A 26,189-nucleotide genomic window follows, 5' to 3' on the forward strand; every position below is an offset into this window, starting at 1 on the left:
ACGGAAATTGTGAATGTTGCGGTTTTGTTTTAAAGTGTTGCCTTTGTCTAGTTTTCCCCCTTCCCTTGTCTATTGTGAGCTGCCCGGAGTCCTTCGGGAGTGGGTGGCATACAAGACAAATAAATACAAATACAAGTACAAATATGAGAGACTATTAGCCCAAAATATTTTGAATAAGACTATGACAGACCGGTTGTTACCAATATGGGCATTTAGTGTTATAAAATGAGAATTTAAATAACTAAGAAAAAGAGCTATTTATTTATCTATTTTTCACATTTTGAACCACTCATCTCCCTCAGAGGGGGAGACCATTGACAATATAATAGGTAGTTGTAGAAAAATTATTCAGGCAGATTATAAAACAAGACAAGATCCAATAGGGAAAAAATACATTGGAAAGTATGGATTTCATGTGCAAAAGTATTGGTATGATCATGTGTTGAAAAAAGGGTCCAGAACACCATGTAAAAAATTAATGGAACATCTAGAATGCAACATGCCAAACATCACAGTATTTAAAAGCACATATAGTATACATGTAGCAATACCAAGTGACAAAGCATCTAAAAAGAAACTGGAAAATTATAATCTCAGGATTTAACAATTGGCAATATAAATTATAGAATATAATCTCCAGTGTCTGGAACATTCAACAAAGTGACAGAGCATTCACTATGAATTAACAATTAAATTAAAAAAGAATGGGACTTTTAGGTTTTATAGAGACCCAATAGCAGAAATTACTGAAAGAAATTGTGTTTCAAGATATCTTTGAGTTGGATGCCATATATAAATGATAGTCGATAGATATCAATCAATCCTTCAACATGAAACTTTGGCAATAACTTTGGTAACAGAATCAAGGTTCATCAGACCATATGTAGCCTAAAGCTATATTTGCAAAACCTGTTAAAATGTTAATTATCAACATTAACTATTTTCTCATCCAGATCTACTATTTATTCCCATAACAGTAAACAAACAAACAAACAAACAAAGAATTGCAAAGGACCACAATCGAAGTCAGGAAAAAGGAAGGCAGTTCAGACATATAATACATTCGGTGAAAACTTTAAGCAATCAAGTGAGAATTCATACTCCCAAACTTCATAGCTTTTCTTCATGCAATTCTTTTTCTTGCAGTATGATTCATGCATTTTAAATTGCAAGCTTCAGGGCAGGAGCGGTATAATTATGGAGGTTTGTATGCTGCTTACAGGAGCCTCTTTGGCAGAAGTACTGGACATGCTTAGAGAAATGTTGGTATATTGCCTTACTTTTAAGTCTTCAAGAAGAAAACACCGGCACATTTGTAATAATAATTAAAAAAGATTTCCAGAACTGCTGTAAATTGACACTAGCTAAAATCAGTTCACAACTTCTTTGTTCCATTTCTCTGTGACATTTTCAGACAACTGTGTGTAAATCAGGCATATTCCCAAATGCAGCCTGATACTTTTGACCTTTGTTGACTGAAGTAAAAAACAGACATATGATATCTTTTTTAAAGCCAAATTGTTCTTGTCTATTTGCCCAAAGTTAGTATTCATGGCTTCTGGAAATAAAATCTGAGTTTCACTTACTTCTGGAAATCAAAGCTGTAGTTTGAAGGGCTCAATATACAATTGTAGCATTGAATATTAGCTGTCATTGCCAATAATGCTCTCTACTTATTTAAGTCAAGATTAGGGTTAATAATTGGTCTAGTGGTTAAGACACCAGACTAAAAACCAGGAGACTGTGAGTTCTAGTAGTGCCTTATGCATGAAAGCCAACTGGCTGCCTTTGGACAGTCACATTCTCTCAGCCCACAATGTCAGGCTTGGGTGAGAAGATTATCAGTAAATTGTTGTAGCAATCAATGGATCAACATTTGGTTAATACAAAACAAGTGGACCCTGCACTTGCCGGAAAAATGCTAGGAAAATATGCATGCATCGCAGAACACAAGAACGCAGTCAGAAAAAAAGAAAAAACTTCCTCCCTTTTCTAGCACCTTAAAGCAACAGGACATGAAATTGATTTTGAAGGAACCAAATTAATCTCCAAAACTGAACACTTCAACAAGAGAATAATTATGGAAGCCATCGAAATAGAAAAACACGCCCACAACATGAATAAACATGACAATACCTCCCACCTACCAGACATCTGGAAACCAGCCCTAGTCAACAAACGAGCCACACCTACCACCTAGGTTGTTACAACAAAAAAGAACAACGGACACACAGCCAGCACCTCAGCCACACAGGATGATACGAAACAGCCGAACAATCTAGAAACATCAACTCCATCTACCAATCAGGATGCAACTACACAGCTAATCAACCCACTTACAGCAACAAAGCCAGCACTCCACACACCCCCACACGAAGATTTATAGAGAGACGGCAGCTCCGACCACTCTTTACTCACACAAGCACGAAACCGAAAACACCAGCCTGAAGATGGCAGAAGGACCTACCAGTGAGCATAAGAGGATAAGATCAGGAATAAACCAAGGATACCAGTGCTAGCTGAAGGAAAATGATTGCACTGAGGAGACTGGAAGTTGGATGAGCTGGTGCAGGGATGGGTTGCTGCCAGCGTTGCTGCCGATTTGCTGCATGCACATGCACAGTTGACCGTAAACTGTTCTGTGCATGTGCAGAACATGAAAAAATAGTAAAAACATGCCAGCAACGGCATCGCTGACTGGGGAACTGTGGTCAGCCTGGATAGCTGGCGGTTTGGGTGACCAAGGCCAAAATATCACTACTGGTTCGCCCGAACCAGTACAAACTGGTAGCAACCCACCTCTGAGCTGGTGGGATATGCTATGCTGACAACTGATAAAAGCTGATATACTCAAGCTTTATCCAAATAAAAATGACTCTGACATTCCTTCAGTTTGCCTCACTCAAACTGATAATGTTTATTTATCATCTCAACGATACTTCATTCCAAAAAAAAACCCCTGTACTTAGACACAATGAGATGGCTACTCCAGGTATTTCCAATTTGTCAACCTTCATGACACTGACTGCTTCATTTGCCCAACTAGCTAGTTTGATCTTAGTAGTTGTATTAAATTATTTGGGTCAAAAATATTGCCTATCCTTTCTGTAAGTGGAAATTCCAGCACTGAATTTATAACTAGTACATTTGCCATTCGAATGGCTGGCTAACTATTTGTCTATTAGTGTCATCTTAGTTCAATAAATCTTAATTAAATACACCACACTATTGGTAGTTTTAAAATCCTATTAATAATTTTACTATTGTCCATATGTTGTAAGTCATACTTGATGCCTTCAGTTTCATATTTGATTTTTAAAAATCCAATGCATGTACTGTAAAAATGACAGAAAATGTATTAGATGCACATTGACTATATCTAACTAGCAAAATAATTATCAGATAAATACGTAAGCTATTGCAATTGTCTGTCCTATATGTATTAATAACAAATTTTGTCCCCTTTTTCCAAGTTCAGGTGAAACTATAATTACTGTAAGAGGATTTGAGAAAAATCAATGACATAATATACCATATTCAGTTTTCAATAGTTATTATGGATGGAATAACTTGGTAGTCTGACAGCTTTGTCCTGTTACAATATTAACTGTAATTAATTCAAATGCATAATATGTTTATGAGAATGGGCTGGACTAGTAAACTGACTATTTCCTTTATGCATGAAGTAGTCACTTGAAACCACTCCAGGATCTATGGTGGTTTGGCTGAGATAGCAGGCAAAATAACTTCTTTGCACCATGTTCAAAACAGCAAGTTCATGCTAAAGAATGACTGTCAGAAACAAGCAATTCAGCTCCACAAGGAACTATCAATTGGTCACTGAATAAACAAGTTATGAACCATTACTTACAAATCACAGAGACTGTGGTGCCAAGCCAAAATTAAGCAAACCATACTAAACCTGGCCAAATATAATGTCGAAGAGTATTGTTGGATAAATAAATTTCTGATAAAATTTGAGATGTTTTCACTATTTAGAGCAATCCTGTTCTTTCCTTTAAACCCCACAATGGCAGAATGCTTGTCTGTCTTGTATGCCGTGGGTTGCCATTCTGGATTGTTCTGATAGTCTATTTCCAGTTTAGAAACTGGGCAAAAATAAATAACACTCCTCTTTTGTTCTACCACTTTTCCCCCATGACTGTTTTCCAGATACATTTGCCTAGGATTAAATAGTTAACCATGTATGAAAAAATATCAGGAAAACTGTCACTTATGAACACCCATAGTTAAGTATAAAAGAATGGAAAAGCACGGCTTTATTTATCTTTTTTTAAACAGCAGATGAAGCAGAAGTTTTGTATTAGAGAGATGTAAATTGTATAAATTCAATCCTGTAATACAGCAAAAACTTGTCCTGTAAGTAGATGACTTCTTGACATCGCTTCTGGAATGTCCCAAGGGTTTCATAAGAACTTGAAGGACTCGATGAAAAATTGAAAGGAAAAGAAACAAAACACCAGAGAAACGCAGCCAATTTTCTATCACTTTGCCTCTTAATTTAAGATTCTGGGAAATTGTTAACTAACTGGTTCCACAGGCTGAAGTTTGAAACCTCGCTGGTTTGGATGACAAAAAACTTTTTTTTACTGAGCATTAACAGAATGAACAATTGTAACTCGAAAGGTTACATGGCTGTTTCACGTCTTTAGCTTTATTCTCCACTTTTACATCCATGACATTTGACACTTGCATGCTTACAGGCCTGATTGTGTTTATCATTTTGAAACTGGGTTGTCCTTACCTTGAACCTGGTCAACAGGTTCAAGTCTTCCATGAAGTCTTAGGTGTATTTATTTTATGGGAGCAACTGAAATCCGCCCAATCCATTTGATAGAAATGGGAGATTAAAAGCATATTGTACTCGTTCCAAACGACGATCCGGTCCTGCTTTGACAAGTTTCTCTAAAGTGACATCTGGGAGGGGCAGATTTTTTGAGGCGGGTCACAAGCTCGGGCATCACTGCCTCCGTCCTCCAGCCTCTCCGCTTCCGAGCGCTCCAGATCTCCGCCGACCGCGCGGCTTCTCCCCCGAACTATCCTCCCTCGCGGGGCGGGGAGTCGGGCTGAGATAATTGCGGGGGCGGATCTTTGTTCGCGGTTCTCCGCCTGAGGCGAGACGGGGAAAAGTGGCTGCCTGGGGTAGCCTAGGTTGAAGAGGCTCGTCCTGCTTGCGCGCTGGAGTCCGGGTAAGGCCGGGAAGATGGCGGGGCAGTTAGGATGTATTTTGGGGGGCGGCGAGCGGGTCTCCGTTTTGCGCGCCAACGGATCATTTGGCTGAGGTGTTTGGGGGGGGAAAGCGCGGAGCAATAGCGGTCCCGAAGACCTTTCTTCAGCTCGAAGGAAGAGAAGGACTCGCGGCGGAGAATCCGCCCCCCCCCCGAAAGGGAGTGACTCGCCTCGTGGATGCCGGCACTTCTCCCCTTCTCTCGCCCGGGCCTGTCAGCCACCGGCTGGAGGGACTTGCCTTCTCAACCTCTTGCTTTTTGCTTCTCCGCCAAAGGCTCCTTCGTCGCATTCCTGTTAAACCTTGACAGGCAGGGGCACCTGGCGTGCTCAACAGGGCACATTTCCAGTTCCACCTCTGGCTCTTCGAAAGAGGATTCGATGCATCTAAACCACATTTTAAAAAGTGTAGAATGACTGTTTTATTTATTTATTTATTTATTTATTTTTTCGTCAAGCATGTATTGGATAACATATATAGGTATAAACATGATTTTGAATGCATGAAATGGATACGAATAAAAGAGAACATTAGGACAGGGACGGTAGACATCTTGGTCCGCTTATGCGCGCCCCTTAAAGACCTCTGAGAATGGGGTGAGGTCGACAGTAGACAGTGTAAGGCAATGGTTCCCGACCATTTTTGGGCCACTCCCCCCCCCTTTACATATAATTCTTACTTTACTCAAAAAGTGAACTCTACTCAAGTGGAGGAAGCCTAAAAGACATTAACTTGGTTTAAACAAGGTTCAAATTGTCACCATTAAAAATAAAACTGCCCCCCCTGCGGGGTGTGGACCCCAAGTTGGGAACCACTAGCCTAAGGTTAAAGTTTTGGGGGTTTGGGGGAAGAAACCACAGTGTCAGGTAGTGCATTCCAGGCATTGACCACTCTGTTGCTGAAGTATTTTTTGAAGCAGTTTACCTTAGGTTTGTATCTATTGTGTGTTTGGGAATTGTTGTGGTTGAAGCTGAAGTAGAATAACTGTTTTACTCTTGGTTGTATTTATTACCGGACCCTGGCCGTTGATGTTATTTTCTTGACTCATTGATTTCTTGATTTCGTGGTTAAAATCTGTTGGCTGCAGCTTTGATTTGGCATGAGTGTAAATGGGGCTTGTTGATTTTGCTTTTACAGAGTACTTCCAGACGGTCAAAGAGTAATTTCTCCCTTACTAAAAGTCACACCCTGACAAATCCTGGGTATTTTCCTTTAATTGTTTCTCTCTGGTCAAAAAGTGGGAAAGGGGAATGCGAGGTTCTGACTAATTCTACCTCATGATACAGAGTCCGTGTAAAGTTGGCCAAGGTATTTGTAGAATCATTTACAGGTTTATTTTTCCAATATGACATGTGGCTTGTGGTTTTATTTATTCTTTGAGTTCAAATTTGCAATCTGGAGTTATATAAAAATGTTGAAATGTTTGGCATGCTGAAAAGGAGAAATTATTTCTCATTTGCCTGGTAAAAGGCAAATGGAGTGAGAAAAAATAACTGAAGATGGAAGAAACTATTCTTAGTTGGAAATGTTGTATCCTAGAAAAGCCAAGGATTGCATTATTAATAGATGATTTTTAGAAATACAGTATTACCAGTATGCCCCATAGAAAGTGAAACTCAAATCTATTATTACAATAGTCCTAGTAAAGCCAATAAATTCCATGTCTCCAGGCTGAGATTATGATAGTTTATTGACTGATATTTAATGTTTATTCTTATGTCAACAATGAAATACTTGACTAATCAAATATATTGATCAATAATTGAAAGGTGTATAGACAACATAATTGGATTTTAATAAGTGGTACCTAATACTACTGGTTTTTAAACCCTTGCCTTGGGAAGGGTTTTTTTTTCCTTTTATTTATTTTTTGTATATGGCTATCATGGTACAATAATCAACATAGGGTAGGTTATTTAAGTTTTTTCTCAGTTTTAAAACTATGTTTATCTTCTTCAAATTCAGCTTCCCATAATATATATTCAGCATATAGATTGAATAAAGATGGGAAAAACATTCAACATTGTCACACTCCTTTGCCAATATAGACCCAATGTGTTTCACTGTATTATGTCTGTACTATAGCTTCCTGAATTTATATAATTTTCTTACAAGCATAATAAATTGTGCTGGGAATTCCATTTTTCTGAAAATATTCCACAACTTGCCATGAGCAACACAATTAAAGTCCTTTCTATAATAATTGTAACATATAGTGACTTTTTTTTAGTATTCATTCGTGTTCTCAATGATGCATCTTATATCAGCAATATTTTATATTCTTTAGTCTTTTCTAAAACCAGTTGGAGCATATTATGTCTCTTTTTCCATGTAGGGCATTAATCTCTGTTGGATTACCTTAAGCACTATTTTGTTAGCATGTATAATTAAGGATATTGCACAATAGTTTGTATACTCTGTTACCTTTCTTTTTATGGTATTGAAATACCATATTTAACTCTTTCAGTTGGTCGGTTGGTTAGAAATTTTATGGATCCTTCTTCTGTTGCTTGCTATATTTCAGTGAGTATTGCATCAACTCCTTAGCCTTTTGACTTTGTAATGACCAGTGTGCTGATCTAACATCTAGTACTAGAAGTTTTTGTAAATAGGGAATAGATTCTAAGATATCTTGGATCTTGACATCTCTGCTGTACAATATCTCCTCCTCCTCCTCTCCAACAGTTCATGATCTGTTCCACAATCAGCACCTAGCCATGCCTCCGGTGCTGCAATTGAGTACCTATACCTTTTTTTTTTAGCAATAATACAGCAAACTCCATCTGGTGATGTTCATGTATAGAGGCATCATTTTGTTTACTTGAAGGAAGTTGACTTAAGATAATGTAAATGTTTAATAAGATTTAATTATTAGTATTTCTCCTAGTTCTGCTTATTTTGCAGAATTCCCCTTCAGCATATTATTAAAGGCCAAGTACATCAGGCCAAGAGAATTTTTGCATTCCAATTTTGAAATTTTAAGGCTATAATTGTACCGTGTGAGTAGACTGCAGCTGCAATATAACAACTCCCCACTGGAATCTTACCTATCACCAATATTTCTTTCTGATTAGAACCCAAGAGTTGCTTTGATAATGTCAGTAAAACATTTTTTACTATAAACCGGCCATATTCACACCAAACACATATCTAAACATTCTCAAACACACTTATTGGCCGTTCTGAGATGTTATATCCAAGGAGTTAATTTTTTAAGATTCAGTTATGCTTCCCTTTCTGCCTAACTTTTGGAGTTATTTATCATCTTGCTTCCATCTGAATGTTTGCATTGTGTTTGTAGTATATTCAGATTATAAAGTTGAAGATAGATTGTAAACAATCATTAAGTTATTTTCCTAGGGGCTACAGTAGTTCACATGGTTGGGACATTGAGTCAGAAGACCATTGAGGGGTTGGCAATTTGGTACTTTGAAAACCATGAATGCAAGCCGCATAACCAAATGAACTCCCATCAGTTTGTCCCAGCTCCTGCCATCCTAGCAGTTCAAAAGCATACAAGTGCAAGTAGATAAATATGTATCACCTTGATGGGGAAAAATAACAAGAACATGAAAGGAACCCCCTCAGGTATCTTCTGGGAAATGGTGATTTCACCAGCTAACCCTTAGAACCCAGAAATGCCTTGGTAAGTGCTTCCGACACAAGTGTAGTAGTAGTTATTTTCTTGTCACTTCTTGTTGAAAAATGCAGTCATTCCGTTAATTGGTCAACAAGACCAGTTATTCAAAGTTAACAAATTTACAATTAATTAATAAGACCAACAATTTACAGAAAATATCCTGATCTTGCCTGAAGAATATCATGTATAGAATTATTGAAAACCGGAAGAGTGACCAGAAAGTACATATACTTAAAACAAATACGGGTTGCTTTTATCTCTGCCTATGCAAATCTTGAGGAATAATATAAACTATTATCTACATATGATCTACAGTGTTTTAGCTTAGTTTGCTGTGCTACCATCATGGTAAGTGTACGTCTTAGTATAAGGTGACCAGATTTTCAGATTGGTAAAGAGGGACACCTTTGACCGGGGGGGGGGGGGGAGGGGTTGATTAAAAATTTTATACGGAGCAACAAAACTTTTCATACAAGGCAAAAATAGTATTGTAATATTTTTTTATTTCAACATAACTACAATTTACAAATATAAATTGTAACTGTTGCCAAACATCAAAATTTTGATCACGTGACCATGAAGATGCTGCAACGGTCGTTAAGTGTGAAAATGGTTGCTAAATGTAAAAAATGGTCATCAGTCACTTTTTTCAATGCCATTGTAACTTTGGTCACTCTACCACCTTTCTTGCCACAGTTCTTAAGTGAATAACTGCAGCTGATAAGTTAGTAACATAAGTGAATCTGGTTTCCCCATTTGACTTTGTCAAAAGGTCACACAAGGCGATTACATAACCCCAGGACACTGAAACCATCATAAATATGAATCTGTTGCCAAACATCAAAATTTTGATCGCGTGACCATGAGGATGCTGCAACGGTCGCTAAGTGTGAAAATGGTCACTAAGTGTGAAAAATGGTCATCAGTCACTTTTTTCAATGCCATTGTAACTTTGGTCACTAAGCCCATTATACCACCTTCTTGCCACAGTTCTTAAGTTAATAACTGCAGCTGGTATTTTGTATTTTGGATAGAATCTTTTTTTAAATAGTCTAAGACAATTTAAAAAAAGAATCCACACAGAATAAGACTATTTAAAAAAATCCTATGTATAATAAATAAAATATTATTTTAAAATACATTAAAAAAATAAAAGAAAAAAACCCAGCTCACTTACCAGCAGGCAGACACTCCAAGTCAATCCAGAATGATGTAGATGTTAATACAAAGAACTGAGCAAATTAAAATGGTCAGGGAAATATTTTTCAAAGAAACTTTGCCACTATTTTTTCCACACGAGCCGACCTCCAACCTCCGTGCCCCTCCCCTCCGGAAAATCCAGGAAGGAACACTCGCGACCTCTCTAGCCAAGTATTTCCTGCAGCTCTATGGTGCTGGGTCATTTTTTCTTATAAAATGAGGTAAAAGGGGCGGGGGAGGGGTCTGTTTTTTTGCTTTAACATTTTAATATCTTCAATGAGACAGAGAGAGAGGTAGTTAGACAGAGTGTCTTTTGTCTTGCCCCGGTTAGGATTTCTTAAGCAAATCCACTGGGCTTTCAACATGAAGCCAGAAAATCAGGACTTTTTAAAAATGCCCCGGGACACGAAAAATTGTTAGAAATCGTGACTGTCCCGCCGAAATCGGGACATCTGGTCACCTTATCTTAGTAGCACATTTTCTGAATTTAGCCTATTGTGATTTAATATCAAAAGTAGGGCTTAAGAGATTTTTGAATGCAACCTAAATTAAATTAAACCTTTGTTTGCTTGCATGCATTGAACAAGGCAAATTTAAATTGATCTTCTTTATACAAATCTACTGTTGTGTGACTCTTTTGTACTGAGTGCTTGTGCGCCTTATTGGCTTTTAATATTATATAATGAGTCATGAGTCAATGTTTTCAAACTCCGAATTTGTAATAGAACACAAAAATGAATAAATAATATATGGTGAACATGAAACAGTTTATTGTATCTTTTAAATCTTCTAGATGAGAATCTACAGAAGGTATTCAGCTTGATGAAAAATTACAAATACAGAATTAATAATGGTAGAAAAAAGAAAACAAATCAACAAACTGTGACTTCTAGTTCTGCCTTAGGCATGGAAGCTGGCTGGGTAACAGTTACTCTCTTCACCCAACTCACTGTATTTATTTATTTATTGGTCTTGTATGCCATTCACTCCCGAAGGACTCCGGGCGGCTTACAATAAACAGAGGAAGGGGATAAATAGACAGAGAGACAAACAACAGTTTAAAATACACAAAATTCATAGATACAGTGGGGCTGGCTATTTCAACAGCCCCCCAGCCTGCCGGAGCAGCCAGATCTTAGTGGCTTTGCGGAAGGCCGGGGGAGTAGTAAGGGTCCGGATCTCCACAAGGAGCTCGTTCCAGAAGGCTGGAGCTGCAACAGAGAAGGCTCTCCCCTGGGGAGTTGCCAGCCGGCATTGGCTGGCAGATGGAATCCGGAGGAGGCCTAGTCTGTGCGATCTGATCGGTCTATGGGAGGTAATTGGCAGGAGGCGGTCTCTCAGGTACCCAGGTCCGATGCCATGTAGGGCTTTATAAGTAACGACTAGCATCTTGAAGCGAGTCCGGAGACTAATGGGTAGCCAGTGCAACTTGCGGAGGATAGGTGTAATGTGGGTGTACTTGGGTGCACCCACGATCAAGAGCCAAGGTGGCGCAGTGGTTAAATGCAGCACTGCAGGCTACTGCTAGATCAGCAGGTCAGCGGTTCAAATCTCACCGGCTCAGGGTTGACTCAGCCTTCCATCCTTCCGAGGTGGGTAAAATGAGGACCCAGATTGTTGGGGGCAATATGCTGACTCTCTGTAAACCGCTTAGAGAGGCCTGAAAGGCCTATGAAGCGGTATATAAGTCTACTGCTATTGCTATTGCTGCATTCTGTACTAGCTGAAGTCTTCGAACACTCTTCAAGGGCAGCCCCATGTAGAGCGCGTTACAGTAATCCAGTCTTGAGGTCACAAGGGCGTGAGTGACTGTCTGAAGGGCCTCCTGATCCAGGTAGGGTCGCAATTGGTGCACCAGGCGAACCTGGGCAAAGGTCCCCCTGGTCACAGTCGACAAATGGTGTTCTAAAGTCAGCTGGGGATCCAGGAGGACTCCCAAATTGCGAACCCTCTCTGAGGGGCGTATAATTTCATCCTCCAGCCTGAGAGATGGAATACTTGGCCAATCTTTGGGAGGGAACATCAGTAGCCACTCGGTCTTGTCTGGATTGAGTGCCAACTTGTTTACTCCCATCCAGACCCTAACAGCCTCCAGGCACTGGCACATCACTTCTACTACTTCGCTGAGTTGGCACGGGGCGGACAGATACAACTCCGTATCGTCCGCATATTGGTGGTACTTAATCCCATGCCGGCGTATGGTCTCACCCAGCGGCTTCATGTAGATGTTAAATAGGAGGGGGGACAGGACCGAACCCTGCAGCACCCCATAATTGAGGGCCTAGGGGTCGACCTCTGCCCTCCGACCAACACCGACTGCGACCTGTCCAAGAGGTAGGAGGAGAACCACCGAAGGACGGTGCCTCCCACTCCCACCTCTCGCAACAGTTACTCTCTTCACCCAACTCACTGTATAGGGATATGAGGAAATAGAAGGAGCTATGCTGCTGCTTTATTTATACAAATAATATAGAGGGGAGGAAAAAAAATCTAAAATACAAACATGGAAAAGAAATAGTTACTATAACTGTACTCATATGCAAGACTCAAATAGTATCATAGTGAAAGAGATTATGAAAGAGAGGAAAATATTTAAAAAGTAGGTAGTAATTATTTTTTAGTTTTATTGTATATAGGAAAACTTTGGAAAAATGAAACACTTCATTAAAAAAGAGAATCAGCATGAACCTTCTGAAACAAATACAATTTGGGCTATTTTCTGGACTTGTTCCTGTATATTTTAGCTGAATTTTTTAATCATTTCATTTTTAAATTATAGATGATTAAAGATTGATCTTCATTTTCAGTTTCTTTACTATAATAAATCTCACATCTAATTTTCTCCAAAGATTTAAGTGCACTGCAGTAATTATTCTTGGTTAGATAATAACTTTTGCACCATACCATAACTACTTACTGTATCTTTGTAGTGACCAACTGTCCTTCTTTTCTGATAACTATGAGGGTAATTAAATTTTTCCATTGTTACAACACTTTCTGATGCCTTCCCAGATTTTTTAATCATTTTGAAATAACCCTTTTGTTTTAGCTAAGGAATTGGATTTCACCGACATTCTTTCACAGAGGAGTGTGTTCCTGTTAATCTATGTCTGTGCCATGTATCCTTTCTTGAATTCTCTATGGATTTTTTTTTTTTTTTGGTAAAAAAAATATTCTGTTATTTTTAAAATATATCGAACCATGTCTAGTATACAAAAATTGACAAATATTAAGTTGTTTTGTAGCAATTCTGTCTTGGACTAAAATGCTGCTGCTTTTGCAGAAGCTCAAGGCAAAACTGAGTATATCTTTTCTCTAACGGTCTTTTCTCTGTTATATTTACATATTTGTGTTTTGCCACCACTGTTGAACAGCTGGTATAATATATCCAATATTTAGTATTAGCATATTTAAAAACGTTCTTTCAATATTCTGGCACCATGTCTAGAGTTCCACATTATTTCTGTGTCTTCTTCCTTTATTTTTTCCTATTACCTCATTACTTTTTTTGTACAGATACTTCAGTTTTTGTTGTTATTTTACACATCTGTTTCTGCTTTCAGTTGTACTTTTATTGACCCTTATTTTAGTATCTTATACATATCTGGAGAGCCTTTCCTCATTAGCTTCTCCCATCTTATAATTCTGCATATTACTATACTGAATTCATTAACACACTTTCTTAAATTCCCAGATAAGCATTCAAACACACAATGTTTTAATTTGTATTTATATTGAAAATTTCAAGGTTACATATTCACTTTCCCCTAATCTTTTCTGAATAAGAAACTTATTATCAAAAAAAGTCAGAAATTTCCTTAAAGGTCTACCTTTACTTTTGCAAATGGCTATTTATCTAGTTTGGTTACATTTTGTTCTTAGTCCTGTAAAGTAGGTTAGGCTATGATATGAAAAGTAGTTATTTTGTTTGAACATTTCCATTACTGGGACACCTTCATTTAGTATAGATACAATCTTTAAAGCCCTAAACACCCTAGGGCCAGCTAACCTGTAGTATTACTTTCTCTTATGAATGTGCAAATAAATCTATGGTACTCTTATTTTGTTGCATGTGCCAAATATGATGCCGTTGTTAATTGGAAGCAATGCTTTTTCAAATATTAAATTGGAAAGTCTCCTTTTTACTAATTTGATAGATAGAAATTGCAGGGAATTGAAGCTATGGACAATTAGTGAGTGATGTAAAACAGATGGAACATGGAATGTAATATTGCATTGACTAAAACCTTCTTGGACTTCTGAGGGATTAGTTTTTTCTTCTGTTTCAAAACTATAATAAACCTATTTTAGGATCTTCACCATAGAGATGAGGGGCTTCCTTTCTCAAAATGATACTAAGCTATCCCACCAAAATTCATTAGTACAATTGTTTATGGAGATTTTCAGTCATTCAGGTCAGTCATGGTTTATTTATTTATTTTATTTATTTTATTTGTTGAATTTATATTGCCGCCTACTCATCCATGGTGACTCCAGGTGGCTTACAGAATATAAAACCAGATTTAAAACAATAAAAACTAACAAAAAGAATTAAATTAATATTTATTACTGCACTCTAACCACTGCGGTGGCACAGTGGTTAGAGTGCAGTACTGGAGGCTACTTCTGCTGATTACTGGCTGCCAGCAGTTTGGCAGATAGAATCTCACCAGGCTTAATATTGACTCATCCCTCCATCCTTCCGAGGTCGGTAAAATAAGGACCCAGATTGTTGGGGGCAATATGCTGACTCTGTAAACCACTTAGAGAGGACTGTACAGCACTATGAAGCGGTAGATAAGTCTAAGTGCTACTGCTATTGCTATAGTATGATATAACAAAATCAAACTTCCAGTTTGAACAAAACGAACTTCCGGTTTGTCCGTCAGGCCGTTATCCTGCTTCCCAGGCTTCAGGAAAGCCTCCGGAGCCTGGGAAGGGTGAGAAACAACCCAATGGCCCAACCATTGCCTGGGGAGGGCAAAAACGGCGTCCCCTGGCCCTCCAGAAGGCCGAAAATCATCTGGCGCGCCGGAGCTAAAGGCTGCCATGCCACCAAATCTGGTTTTGCATGCCACCTGTGGCACACGTGCTCTAGGTTCGCCATCACTGGACTAGGGCATGAGTGACTGTGAGTAGGGATTGTTGGACCAAGAAAGGATGTAACTGGCCCACAACGCACAGTTGCATAAAGGCCCTCCTGACCATGAATGCTACCTCCTCTTCGAGCAGGATAATAGTCCAGGAAATGGACTATTTCCTGAATGAGTCCAGGAAAACCCCTAGATTACGCACAGGGTCACTGGTTGCTCCAGAAGTGCTTTTTCAAAAGGCAACTGGACTTTATTTTTCCTTGAAGATGTTTCACTAGTCATCCAAGAAGCTTCCTCAGTTCATTACTACAGTCAGCAGATTTGAGGGGCTGGGAAAAGCAGAGGCAAGTTTTATATCCTTAGAATTTGTGCTTAACTAATTTCATAACTTTAAATTTCAGATTAGGTTTTTTTTTTTTTTTTGGTATTAAGTTGTGGACTCCAAAGAGTTTTTTATGTTTTATGTTTGGGTATTAATTAAAAGCATTAAACCAATAGCATATAAAATAATAGAATGTTTCTGCCTATATCATTTTCAAGTGATAAAGCAGCATGGCTAGTGGTCATATAGGAGGTGAGCATGTTAGTTACTGATAGAAGAGAATATTTGTAGCTCAGGGATGCAGTGTGGAGTCCTTGATGCTCTCTGAGCTTGGTATATATGATATATACTGCTGCTGTGTTACACTGCTGTGACAGGACAACACAGCCATTCATCAGCTGTTCGCCCATGAGGCTGTGCACACGCTTCCAGCCATGCTTCCCAGGATCTGCACCATGCCGTTGGCCCAGCCATGCTGCTGCGACTAAATGTCCCATCACTGCTTCCGCCTTCCTGTTCTTCACACCGGCCATGCACCTTGTTGCCTGCCGGTGTCGCTTGTGGCCAGACCTGGGCAGGAGAGCAGCCTGCTGATGAGCAGCTGGCTGGCACTGCCCAGACAGGTCCTGCTGCTGCCTCTTGGAGCAGGACTCTGCAAGGCTTGTTGTGCCATTGCACGCATGAACTGCAACACCACCATGAGCTTCATCATACCAGCACAGCTGGCATCCTGCCACACTTTTTGCGGCGGCCATTAGCATGACCGAAGGGGCATGATGGCTAGGGTTGCAGGAGCAGCTGTTAGGTAAGGGCGTATGGGGTACGTGGGGCATGTTCCCCATCCCTTCCCCCCACACCCCGGCCTCGCCTACTCATCTGGTGTTGTTTGTGTGGCAAGCAACCAGAGGAAATGGCAGGGACCAGCTGTGCATGCATTTAAATATTTTGGGGGAGGGCTTATTTTCAGGGAAACAACATGTGTGTGTGTGTGTGTGTGTGTGTGTGTGTGTGTGTGTGTACAGGCACACACACAGAAATAAAATATGTCAACACACATTTAAATGTATTTTCATTTCTTTAGGAGATGTTTTCTGCATTGTGGCTTACTACTTGGATTTATCTCATTCATTCCCATTTCAGCTGTTGTAAGTATACTATATTTCTTTCTGTCTTATAGCACAGTGAGTGTCACATAATAACATTTGAGTTTTTCCCAACAGTTAACTAGACTCCTATATGGCTTGTTTATTTTCACTTGCATATGCACACCCACCATTCATGTCTCATGAAGTGTGGTTCTTCTGGCAATATAGGAAAAGAGTACAATTGAAAATCAGTGCATATGAGAGGAAGTTTAGAGCTCCATGTCTCATTTTGAGTTTCTTCTGTATTTAAAATAAGATGCAGGTTTGTTTTTCCTGTAATAATCCTTCTCACAATTCTGTAATATAAAGTGAACTCATTATTTAAAAAAGTAGAAAAGATTAAGAAGATGATCTTATAGTAATTAATTGTTAAAATACATTTATTCTTTAAATACTTTGAATACATTTTAACCATTTGAATAAGAACTATATTTTTGTTCTTGCTGGTATAATGGCCCATTTTTCATAGGTATTTAATTTATATCCATTTTCTCCAATAATTTCCATTCAAAGGGTAATTAAAATAACAATAAATTAAAAACAAAAACATTTGAATCAGGCAGATAGCATCATGTGTGTAGGCATAACCTAAATAAAAATGTTTTGCCGGTGGTTAAGATGGAAGGGCTAGTTTTATCATCTTCTTGCTTCTTTGGCAGGGAATTCTGACTGAGAGATTCAGATATGCTGATAAAGATGATGGGGCTGAAAGAATGCCCTGCTCTTAAATTTTCATTGTTGTTATGCCATGATAACATACATTTTCAAATGGTCATTGGCATGTAGAATTAAGGAATTGATGGGGATCTTAGAAGTCGTCCAGTCACTGTAGGATGTCTCCTTCTCCAATGAAGGAGAACTTACTGCTTTAATAACCGCCATCTTTTCTGTAAACTATATATAATCACTTCCTATTCTATGTTTTCTGTCAATTATATGATGTTACTTCAACTGCTTCATACTTTAAAATTAGGGAGTTCTTTTGGCTGTGATTAAAGGAAAACCCCAAATGTCATCAAGGAAACATTTCAAAAATTTGGACTAAAGTTAATCAACATTTTCTTCCTCCACAGTCCTGCATCTCAGTAAATCTAAATGTCACCAAGTAGTGATTTGTGGCAGCTGAACTATAAACTGTTCAGATTGATATAATCTCCCTGTTGAGATTGATATACTGTAATCTCTTCAATTTGACTTTTGGTCAATGAATGAAGTAATTTGAACTGATTCAAGGTTGCTGTGGTAGCCATACTGCCAACGAAGTAGCCAGTATGGATGTGCAAAAGGAAATTTCAGTATCATTTAAGATACCTTCCTGATTATTCAGAGATTGAGTTTATTGGGCAGAGGGACAGATAATACATCAAACAAAGCCTGTAGGTTGTCTTGGTGTTTATTATTTCGATTGGAAGGCTGTAAGATAGGTTGCCTACTCTAGAGAATAAGATCATCATAGGCCACTCCTAATTTCTTCTCACTGCCTACATAATCTGCTTTTTCCTGCTGCTTCATGGAAAATGAATGTAGGAAAAGGTTTATGTCTATGGAGATTCTCCAGTGCGCTGCTTGGAGAGTCCAAGTGTGGGTTAACACAGCCTATCTGCCCTTGGACTGAGTAATGTTTTTCTTGACCACGCCTCCCTTTGCCTCCCTATGTTCAGTTTAAAAACTCTGTCTGCCCATTAGGACTGCTTTGGGGGTTCTCCAGTCCAAGGACAGATAGACTGGGGTTCCCAACACCAAATTGACCACTAGTTCTTCTCAAGACCTGTCTACAAGACTCATTTCAAGCGTTTGGTCTGAATCTGCTGAGAGGAATCCCGGGGCAGTTCCTGTCTTCCGCTGGTCGCAAGCGGCACAGGGCGAGTGAGTCGCTTGACCGGCTCCTGCTGGCGGGCGAGGGGGGAAGGGACCGCACCGGTGTCCCGTTCTCGGGGTTCCCAACCGCTACTATCCCAGGGCCTTGCGGGCGTTAGCCGCTGGCTGTGGCTCTATTCTGCCTGGCAACAGCGGCGACCGTTTCTGCCACTTCACACGCGTTTGCTTGAGTGACAGCAAATTTTGCGGGTGGAGGCTGCGCGCTCACCAGCCGCCATTTTGGTCACTCCAAAGAAGCCTGCTGCTGCGTGCGGACGCTCAGGAGCTCCGGAGAACGAGGACCGAAAAAGCAGGCCAGGAACAGCAGATTAAGCTTCCTCTCAGCCGCAGAGTGCCGCCGGGGGTGTGAGGCTAGTCTGGGGCGCCAGCTAGCCTTACACTCCTCAGCTAAGTCTCGGGGATCCGAGGACGGTAGGGGGAAGGAATCCATCCAGCAGGCGGCCCTTTCTTCCAGGAGCATCTGCGGATGCGCTTGAGCCAGCTGGCCAGCGTCGGTGCCCTTTCACTGTGCGATAGTTTCCAGCCAGGCCTTAACTTGTGCCCTGCTGCAGCATGGCTGAGGAATGCAGGGAGGCACAGGAACAGCAGGCAAGGCCTCCAGCAAGCACAGTAGACTGGATTCCTTACCCAAGGGAGGAAAAGGGAGTAGGGGCGCCAGCAGGAAGTCCTCCCCGGGACCTTCAGTGCCTCCAGAAAAGGCCAAAGAGCTCTCGTTCCCATAAGGCGGTGGAGCCTAAAGTCCTTCATCACCACAAGGAATGTTCTCCCTCAGACCATGGGGATCGCTCTCCCATGGGTCCCTCTCTTAGGGGCGAGGAGGCTGAGTCTCCTTCTTTCAGGGGCAGTAGATATCCCTCTGTAGAGGACTATAGGTCCAGAGATCCCTCACCAGAGACTTCCTGGGGCTATCCTGATTCACCCAGTTCCTCTATCAGGGAGGAAAGGGAATCCTTCCAGAGCATCTTGCCCGAACAGGAGGACTCCAGCTCGGGCAAGGCTAGGCGCCATAGGCACACCAGCAAACATCACGTGAGGGAGGGCAAGAGCCCAGCATTGTCAGCTGAAATGAGGGAAGTGATCTCTCTGGCCATCTCCCAGGGCATTGCGGAGGGCATTAAACAGAGAGATTCCTGAAAATCCAGGGCTCCCAAGGCCAAACATCAGACCAAGACCTCCACCTCTAAGGAGCCGAATTCCCCTCCTATGTCATCAGCCTCTGAATCCTCTAGCTCGGAGGAAGAAGGGGCTGAGGGATTCGTGCTTTCAGAGGACAAAGACCTGCCCCCTGAAAAGCTGGCCTTTACTGGCCTTTTTAAGCCATCCTTGTTTACGTCTATACTTCACAAGGCCATGGCGGCAACCGAGCTAGGCTCCATCCCCAAACCAAATCCTGATCAGACTACTGCGTCCTCCAAGGACCATAAACATGGACTGTTCAAGGAAACGGTTCCTACCCAGGAGCTTATCCCTGTACCCGACCTCTTCATGGATGTCGTTCAGCGTCAATGGGTCCAGCCCGGCACCCTGACCAACCCCAGTGGAGGGGATAAGTCCCTTTATTCTGTAGCGGGGAATATGGAAGACATCCTGAAATTTCCTGGAGTAGATGCTCCAGTAGTGTCCTTGACATCCAATTCTAACCTACCTGCTGACCTTCCAGAAGGTCTAAAGGCTGAAGATAAGAGGTCGGAGAAGGCATGCCACAAAACACACATGGCGGCTGCCTGGGCCATTAAGGCGTCCACCTCTGCTTCTTTCTTCACCAGAGCTTCCTTGTTCTGGCTGAGACAACTCAGATCCAAACCTCCTTCCAGAAGGTCTAGGTGGTGCCATGAGCTTACCAAAATTATTATGGCCATTGAATACTCGGCTGATGCTTCGCTGAATGCAGCGAAGTTTGCCTCCAGGGCCCTAGCTTCCAATATTACATCTCGCCGCCTCCTATGGCTCCGGAACTGGCAGGCTGAGATGAAGGCTAAATGGAAGTTGGCTTCCGCTCCCTTCAAGGGAGGGCAGTTGTTCAGGGAGGCCCTGGACAAGTTTGTCATAGAAACCAAGGACAAACGGAAGGTCCTCCCAGCCACTTTGAAAAGGAACGAACATAAGGGCTCCAGTCCCTTTCGTAAGCAGTCCTTTTGAAACCAGGAGGCAACAATCTTCCTTTCGGAAGCCATTTCGGGAGGGACGGGGCTTCTATTCCATCCTGTTCCCGGTCCCGAAGAGCTCAGGGGGGTGGAGGGCCATCTTGGACCTGAAAAGCCTGAATCAGCATCTGGCTTACAAGAGGTTCAAGATGCAGTCCCTCCACTCCTTCCTTGAGGAAAGGGGATCTATTGACATCGATAGATCTGAAAGAGGCCTACCTGCATGTCCCCATCCATATGCTGCCCACAGGAGGTTCCTGAGGTTCTGTTCCGAAGGGAAGCACTACCAGTACAAGGCACTCCCCTTAGGGCTTTCGTCAGCACCCAGAACATTTACCAAGATCCTGGTGGTGGTAATGGCTCATCTCCGCAACCATTCCGTCCGTCTGGAATGTTATTTGGATGACATAATCATTCATTCTGTCACACCAGAGCAGGCTCGACACGATGTCATGCTGACCGTTCGGACATTGCAACAACATGGATTCTCTGTCAACATGGAGAAGAGCCAGTTCTGTCCAGCCACGCACATACAGCATCTGGGCGCCATCATCGATTCCAACTCCTGCCAGGTATTTCTGTCCTCAGACCAGAGGAACAGAGTGAACTACTGCCGTCAATCCAGGTCGGTGCCGATCATCCAGCTGTCCCAGCTTTTGGGGATCACGATCTCCTGTCTGAAGGTGGTCCCCTGGGCCCGACTGCATGCCAGGGAACTGCAATGGTTTCTCCTTCCAATGCAGAGAGCGAAAACCAGCAACTCCCACAGGTGCATGCGCGGAAGGTGACCAGATCCCTGGCCTGGTGGAGGTCCAAGGCGGTCGTGAAGGGCTGTCTGTTCAAGGAGCCAGAAAGGGTCGTTGTGACCACAGATGCCAGCCTTCTGGGGTGGGGCGCCCACTGTCAGAGTCAACTTGCCTAGGGCCAGTGGTCTCAGAGAGAGGCTGCCCACAGCATCAACTGGCTAGAGCTGAGGGCAGCCCGACTCGCGCTATGCCATTTTGCATGCCTGATAAAGGGGAGTCATGTACTGTTAATGACAGACAATGTGGCAACAAAAGCCCACATAAACAGGCAGGGTGGTACCCATTCAAGGGGGCTCATGCTCGAGGCAGAGGCTCTGGGCAGGTGGGCAGAGCGACATCTGGCTTCTCTCAGAGCAGATCACATCTCCGGAACTAGCAACCGGGAGGCAGACTGGCTGAGCCGACAGCGCATCGATCACTCGGATTGGCGCCTGTACCCGGACCTGTTCCAACAAATCGTGAGGAGATTCAGCAAACCACAAGTAGACCTCTTTGCCACACATTCCAACACACAACTGCCACGATTCTTCAGCTGTTACCAATCACCGTTGGCGGAGGGGACGAATGCACTGAGGTGCGAGTGGCCCCAGGAACTCTTATATGCACTCCCTCCCTCCTCTGCCCCTCATTCCTCAGGTGGTGGCCAAACTCCTGACTGAACAGGCAGAAGTTCTTCTGGTGGCACCGTTCTGGCCCAGGAGGTCCTGGTACGCAGACCTTGTCAGTCTCTCCATTCAGAGACCGTGGTGAATTCCTCAGGACCAAGTCTCCCTCAGCCAGGGGGTCATCAGTCATCCAGACCCCCAGTGGCTACAACTAGCCATCTGGCACTTGAAGGGGACCTCCTGAGGAAGCAGAACATCTTTGACAAGGTCATACGAACAATACAAGCGTCCAGGAGACCCTCCACTACCAGAATATACAATGCGACCTGGGCTGCCTTTTCATCGTGGTGCAAGGCTAGAGACATTGTTGACTTTTCTGCCTCAGTCCCTCAGACCCTGGACTTCCTACAGGAGGGTCTGGATAAGGGTCTGGCACCCAGTACGCTCAGGCGTCAGGTTGCAGCGCTATCGACCATCCTGGCCAGGGTTTCATCTCGTTCTCTGAGCCAGCACCCTCAGATTAAGAGCTTTCTGAAGGGCGCAGCAAACATCAGCCCACTGACGGTCCACTGATACCTGTCCTGGGACCTCCCATTAGTCTTAAAGACTCTGATGGGTCCCCCATTTGAGCCTCTGCGTACGTCTAGTCTATGCCACCTAACCATCAAGACTGCCTTTCTGGTGACTATCACTTCTGCACACAGGGTGTCCGAACTGGCGGCTCACTCAGTCAGGGAGGACTTGTGCGTGGTCCACACCGACAGGGCTATATTAAGACTCGATCCTCCAATCAGCGCACTGGAGAAAGACCGTTGGCTTACCTGAACGGTCGTTCTCAGGGCGCTGTGAGGAGAGCCCAAACCCACCCAGGGGATTTTTCTCTTCAAAATATATGACTGTGTATTGACTGTGAATTTGATCATACGACTATTCTTTCGTTTTTAAACTGAAATAGGGAGGCAAAGTGAGGCATGGTCAAGAAAAACATTACTCAGTCCGAGGGCAGATAGGCTGTGTTAACCCATAACTCTCCTCGCAGGGCCCTGAGAACGACCGTTCAGGTAAGCCAACGGTCTTTCTCAGTCATCCAGATCATGGTTGTCTGAAAGGTGCTGTTTCAAGATTCAACTGGACTTTCTGGTTTTTCTTTGAAGATGTTTCACTTCTCATCCAAGAGGCTTCTTCAGCTCTGACTGGATGGTGGGGAATGTAAGGATTTATACTCCTCGCAGACAGCTGGTCATTTGCATTCTTTTAGAGAGTCATTGAGGCCATCTGGGGGTTTATCTGTGTCATCATATATGAGAATCAGCTGTTTTAAAAACCTAGAACACGAGTTCTGACCACTTCCCCTACTGACTCAGTTTGGTACATAATAAATATGTCCACATTGAGCTTTTTTGTATTATTAATATGATTTTATCCATTATTCTACAATATATTTTTATAGCATTATTATAAATTATTTTCCATCTTAATATGTATTATATATTATATCACAGTTACAGTGCTAACTAATCTTTGCAGAACTCTTCTGCTTTAGCCTAAATGCTCATATTATTATACATTGCAGAAATATTTAAAATTATGCAAGAAACAGTAGAAGAGAATGTTGCATAGCAATTCAATGACTGTTCTTTAAAAAGACTTACTTGTTTAATTGTGTAGTTTAATGTTGCTTTGGTAAACAAATTATTCTCTTTGTAACAAAATGAATAACCCAAATCTGGAATATTTGAGAAATATTTGTAGATCTGTAGAAATAATTGTAGATCTGCTTACACATTTCAAATAGATAGATAATCTTTATATATGTGGCAATTATACTATTATAATCACTATTATACAAATACCTATATATATATATTTATTATAATCACTATTATACAAATACCAATGTATATTTATAGTTACACAAATAGTAATATTTATTTATTTATTTATTTATTTATTTATTTATTTATTTATTTATTTATTTATTTATTAGGTGATGGGATTGTTAGCTTTTCCCCTAAAGGAGAGCCAGGAACTGTCTCTTGTCTACAAGGTAGACAATCTAAACATGTGACTTGGTATAGAAATGATATTGAGATGCCTATAACTACAGATAACAGCTCCCGGGTTTATCAGCAGGCAAATTTGCTTTGGTTTTATCCTGCAAAACTAGAAGATTCTGGAATGTATCACTGCATTCAGTAAGTCAGTTTATTTATTCATTATTTATTCATTGCCTTTGCAAGTAGTTCCAACTTACAATAATTAATTTAGTGACCATTCAAAGTTACAATGGCGCTGAAAAAGTAACTTTATGACTATATTTCACACTTTTGACCATTATAGCAGTCCCATGATCATATGTTCAAAATTTGATTGCTTGGCAACCGGCATTATTTATGATGGTTGCAGTGTCCTGGGCCATGGGTTACCTTTTGTGATTTTCTGACAAGCAAAGTCAATGGGGAAGCCAGATTCAATAATTGTGTTACTAACTTAACAATTGAGTGATTCACTGAACAAGAAGGTCATAAAATGGAACCATTGGGCTCAATTGTGGTCATAAGTCAAGGACTACCTGTATATCTCACATTTTCTGTGGGAGATCAAGGATGTACACCATAAGAACAATTCTAAACCAGAGATTGATCCAAGTAAGAAACCGTGACTTTCTTTAAAATTTCCCATGAACTCTACCAACGAGCAGGGACATAACTTGACTGCGCTCCAACATTATAATTACAGTAGTACTTGACATTAGATTTAGCATTTGGAAAATGGAAAGGATAATGAGAAGAAAATATAAAATTAATATATTGATCTTGTTTATTGATACTAATGTTTAGCTTTAATTGTGTAGAATTTGAGTTCAAACAATACTTGGTAGAAGATTAAAATGACCATGCTTCTTTAATAGTTTAACGCTTAGATGAGAGTAAACACTTCTGAATGATTGGAGTCTTATTTCTAGCTAAATTTTTTATAACAACAGAACTTTATTGGTTTTATGTATTCCTGAAACCAGTAAATTAAATATAAGAAATTGAATTGGTACAAAAAGTTGTTAACCTATGCTTTAATGTATCTTGGTCCAAGATCTGCTCGTATTTTTAGAAGTGTATCCAACTCTTAATTGATATAATTGTTTTTTTCCTAAATATTAAATAATTTGATGCCAATCACTCTCATTTTTATTTCAGTAATTCCACGACATTTAACAGATCCCTAATAGTGTTTGAGAATAGTGTTGGACTATGTTTTAATGAAGGAATGGTTTTTGAACAGAGTCTTATATTAGAATACAATGGGAAGCTGACTTGTCCAGATCTTCAAAATTTCAGAAATGATGAAAATGCTCCTTTTGCTTTACAATGGTATAAGGTAAGTCCTTTTCCATAAAGACAGAAGCAAAACAATTAAGCAGTTTACCGTATCTTTTCCATTTTGAACATCATTAACTTGTCATATTCTACAACCTTTGGACTAGCTGTTTACTTGAATTTCCCCTTACTCCATGCATAACCAAATAACCTTTTTTTGTTAACTAGTGTTCACTGCACATCTTGGATCATTCTGAGTTTTAGCTTTCCAAACTCACACACTGATACACATACATTGATTATTCTATGATATTTTTTTCTTTTACTATAAGGCTCTCCTTAAGTTTTTCTAAAGACTTGTCCCTTTTGTTTATCAGTTCTTTTTTCATGTATATATTTATTATGTTTTATCATAATGGGATTAAAATACAAAACAAAAAAAGAAAAAAATATATGCATCCAACAGTAACAATAACAAAAAAAATATGTACAAAAGTGGGTCTGTAAATAGCTATAAAAGTTCTCATCCTTATTTAACAAGAAAAATATATAAACAAATATTTCAGATGAGGAAGTCTCTATCTAATAGTTCCTTGTTTTCATTGGGTGCTTTTCCTTTTTCTTCTCTGATAGTGTGTCTGTGTGTTTGGATGCTTGATTGTTGTCTCATATTTCAGAATTTTTCAACTTCAGAATTTTTTTTACAATTTTTACAATTCAGGATTTCTATCCATAGAATCTTTCCAATGCTTTCCCTCAGCCTATTGGAATAAGTTCTTTTGAACTCAAAACTC

The 26,189-nt window shown here is 40.7% G+C and overlaps 1 protein-coding gene across 1 annotated transcript in view; it reads left to right on the forward strand.

The window, feature by feature from the left end:
* The first annotated feature begins 4,958 nt into the window (after window positions 1-4,958).
* Window positions 4,959-26,189, forward strand: part of LOC116514750 (interleukin-1 receptor type 1-like) — a 40,610-nt gene continuing 19,379 nt past the window's right edge. The window contains exons 1-4 of the mRNA XM_032226436.1: window positions 4,959-5,210; window positions 16,585-16,648; window positions 24,069-24,276; window positions 25,276-25,456. Coding sequence (XP_032082327.1) covers window positions 16,588-16,648; window positions 24,069-24,276; window positions 25,276-25,456 — 450 coding nt within the window. The 5' untranslated portion in view covers window positions 4,959-5,210; window positions 16,585-16,587. The remainder of the gene's footprint in view (window positions 5,211-16,584; window positions 16,649-24,068; window positions 24,277-25,275; window positions 25,457-26,189) is intronic.

The sequence above is a fragment of the Thamnophis elegans genome, chromosome 11, assembly GCF_009769535.1.
Source record: "Thamnophis elegans isolate rThaEle1 chromosome 11, rThaEle1.pri, whole genome shotgun sequence".
NCBI classification, from domain to species: Eukaryota; Metazoa; Chordata; class Lepidosauria; order Squamata; family Colubridae; genus Thamnophis; species Thamnophis elegans.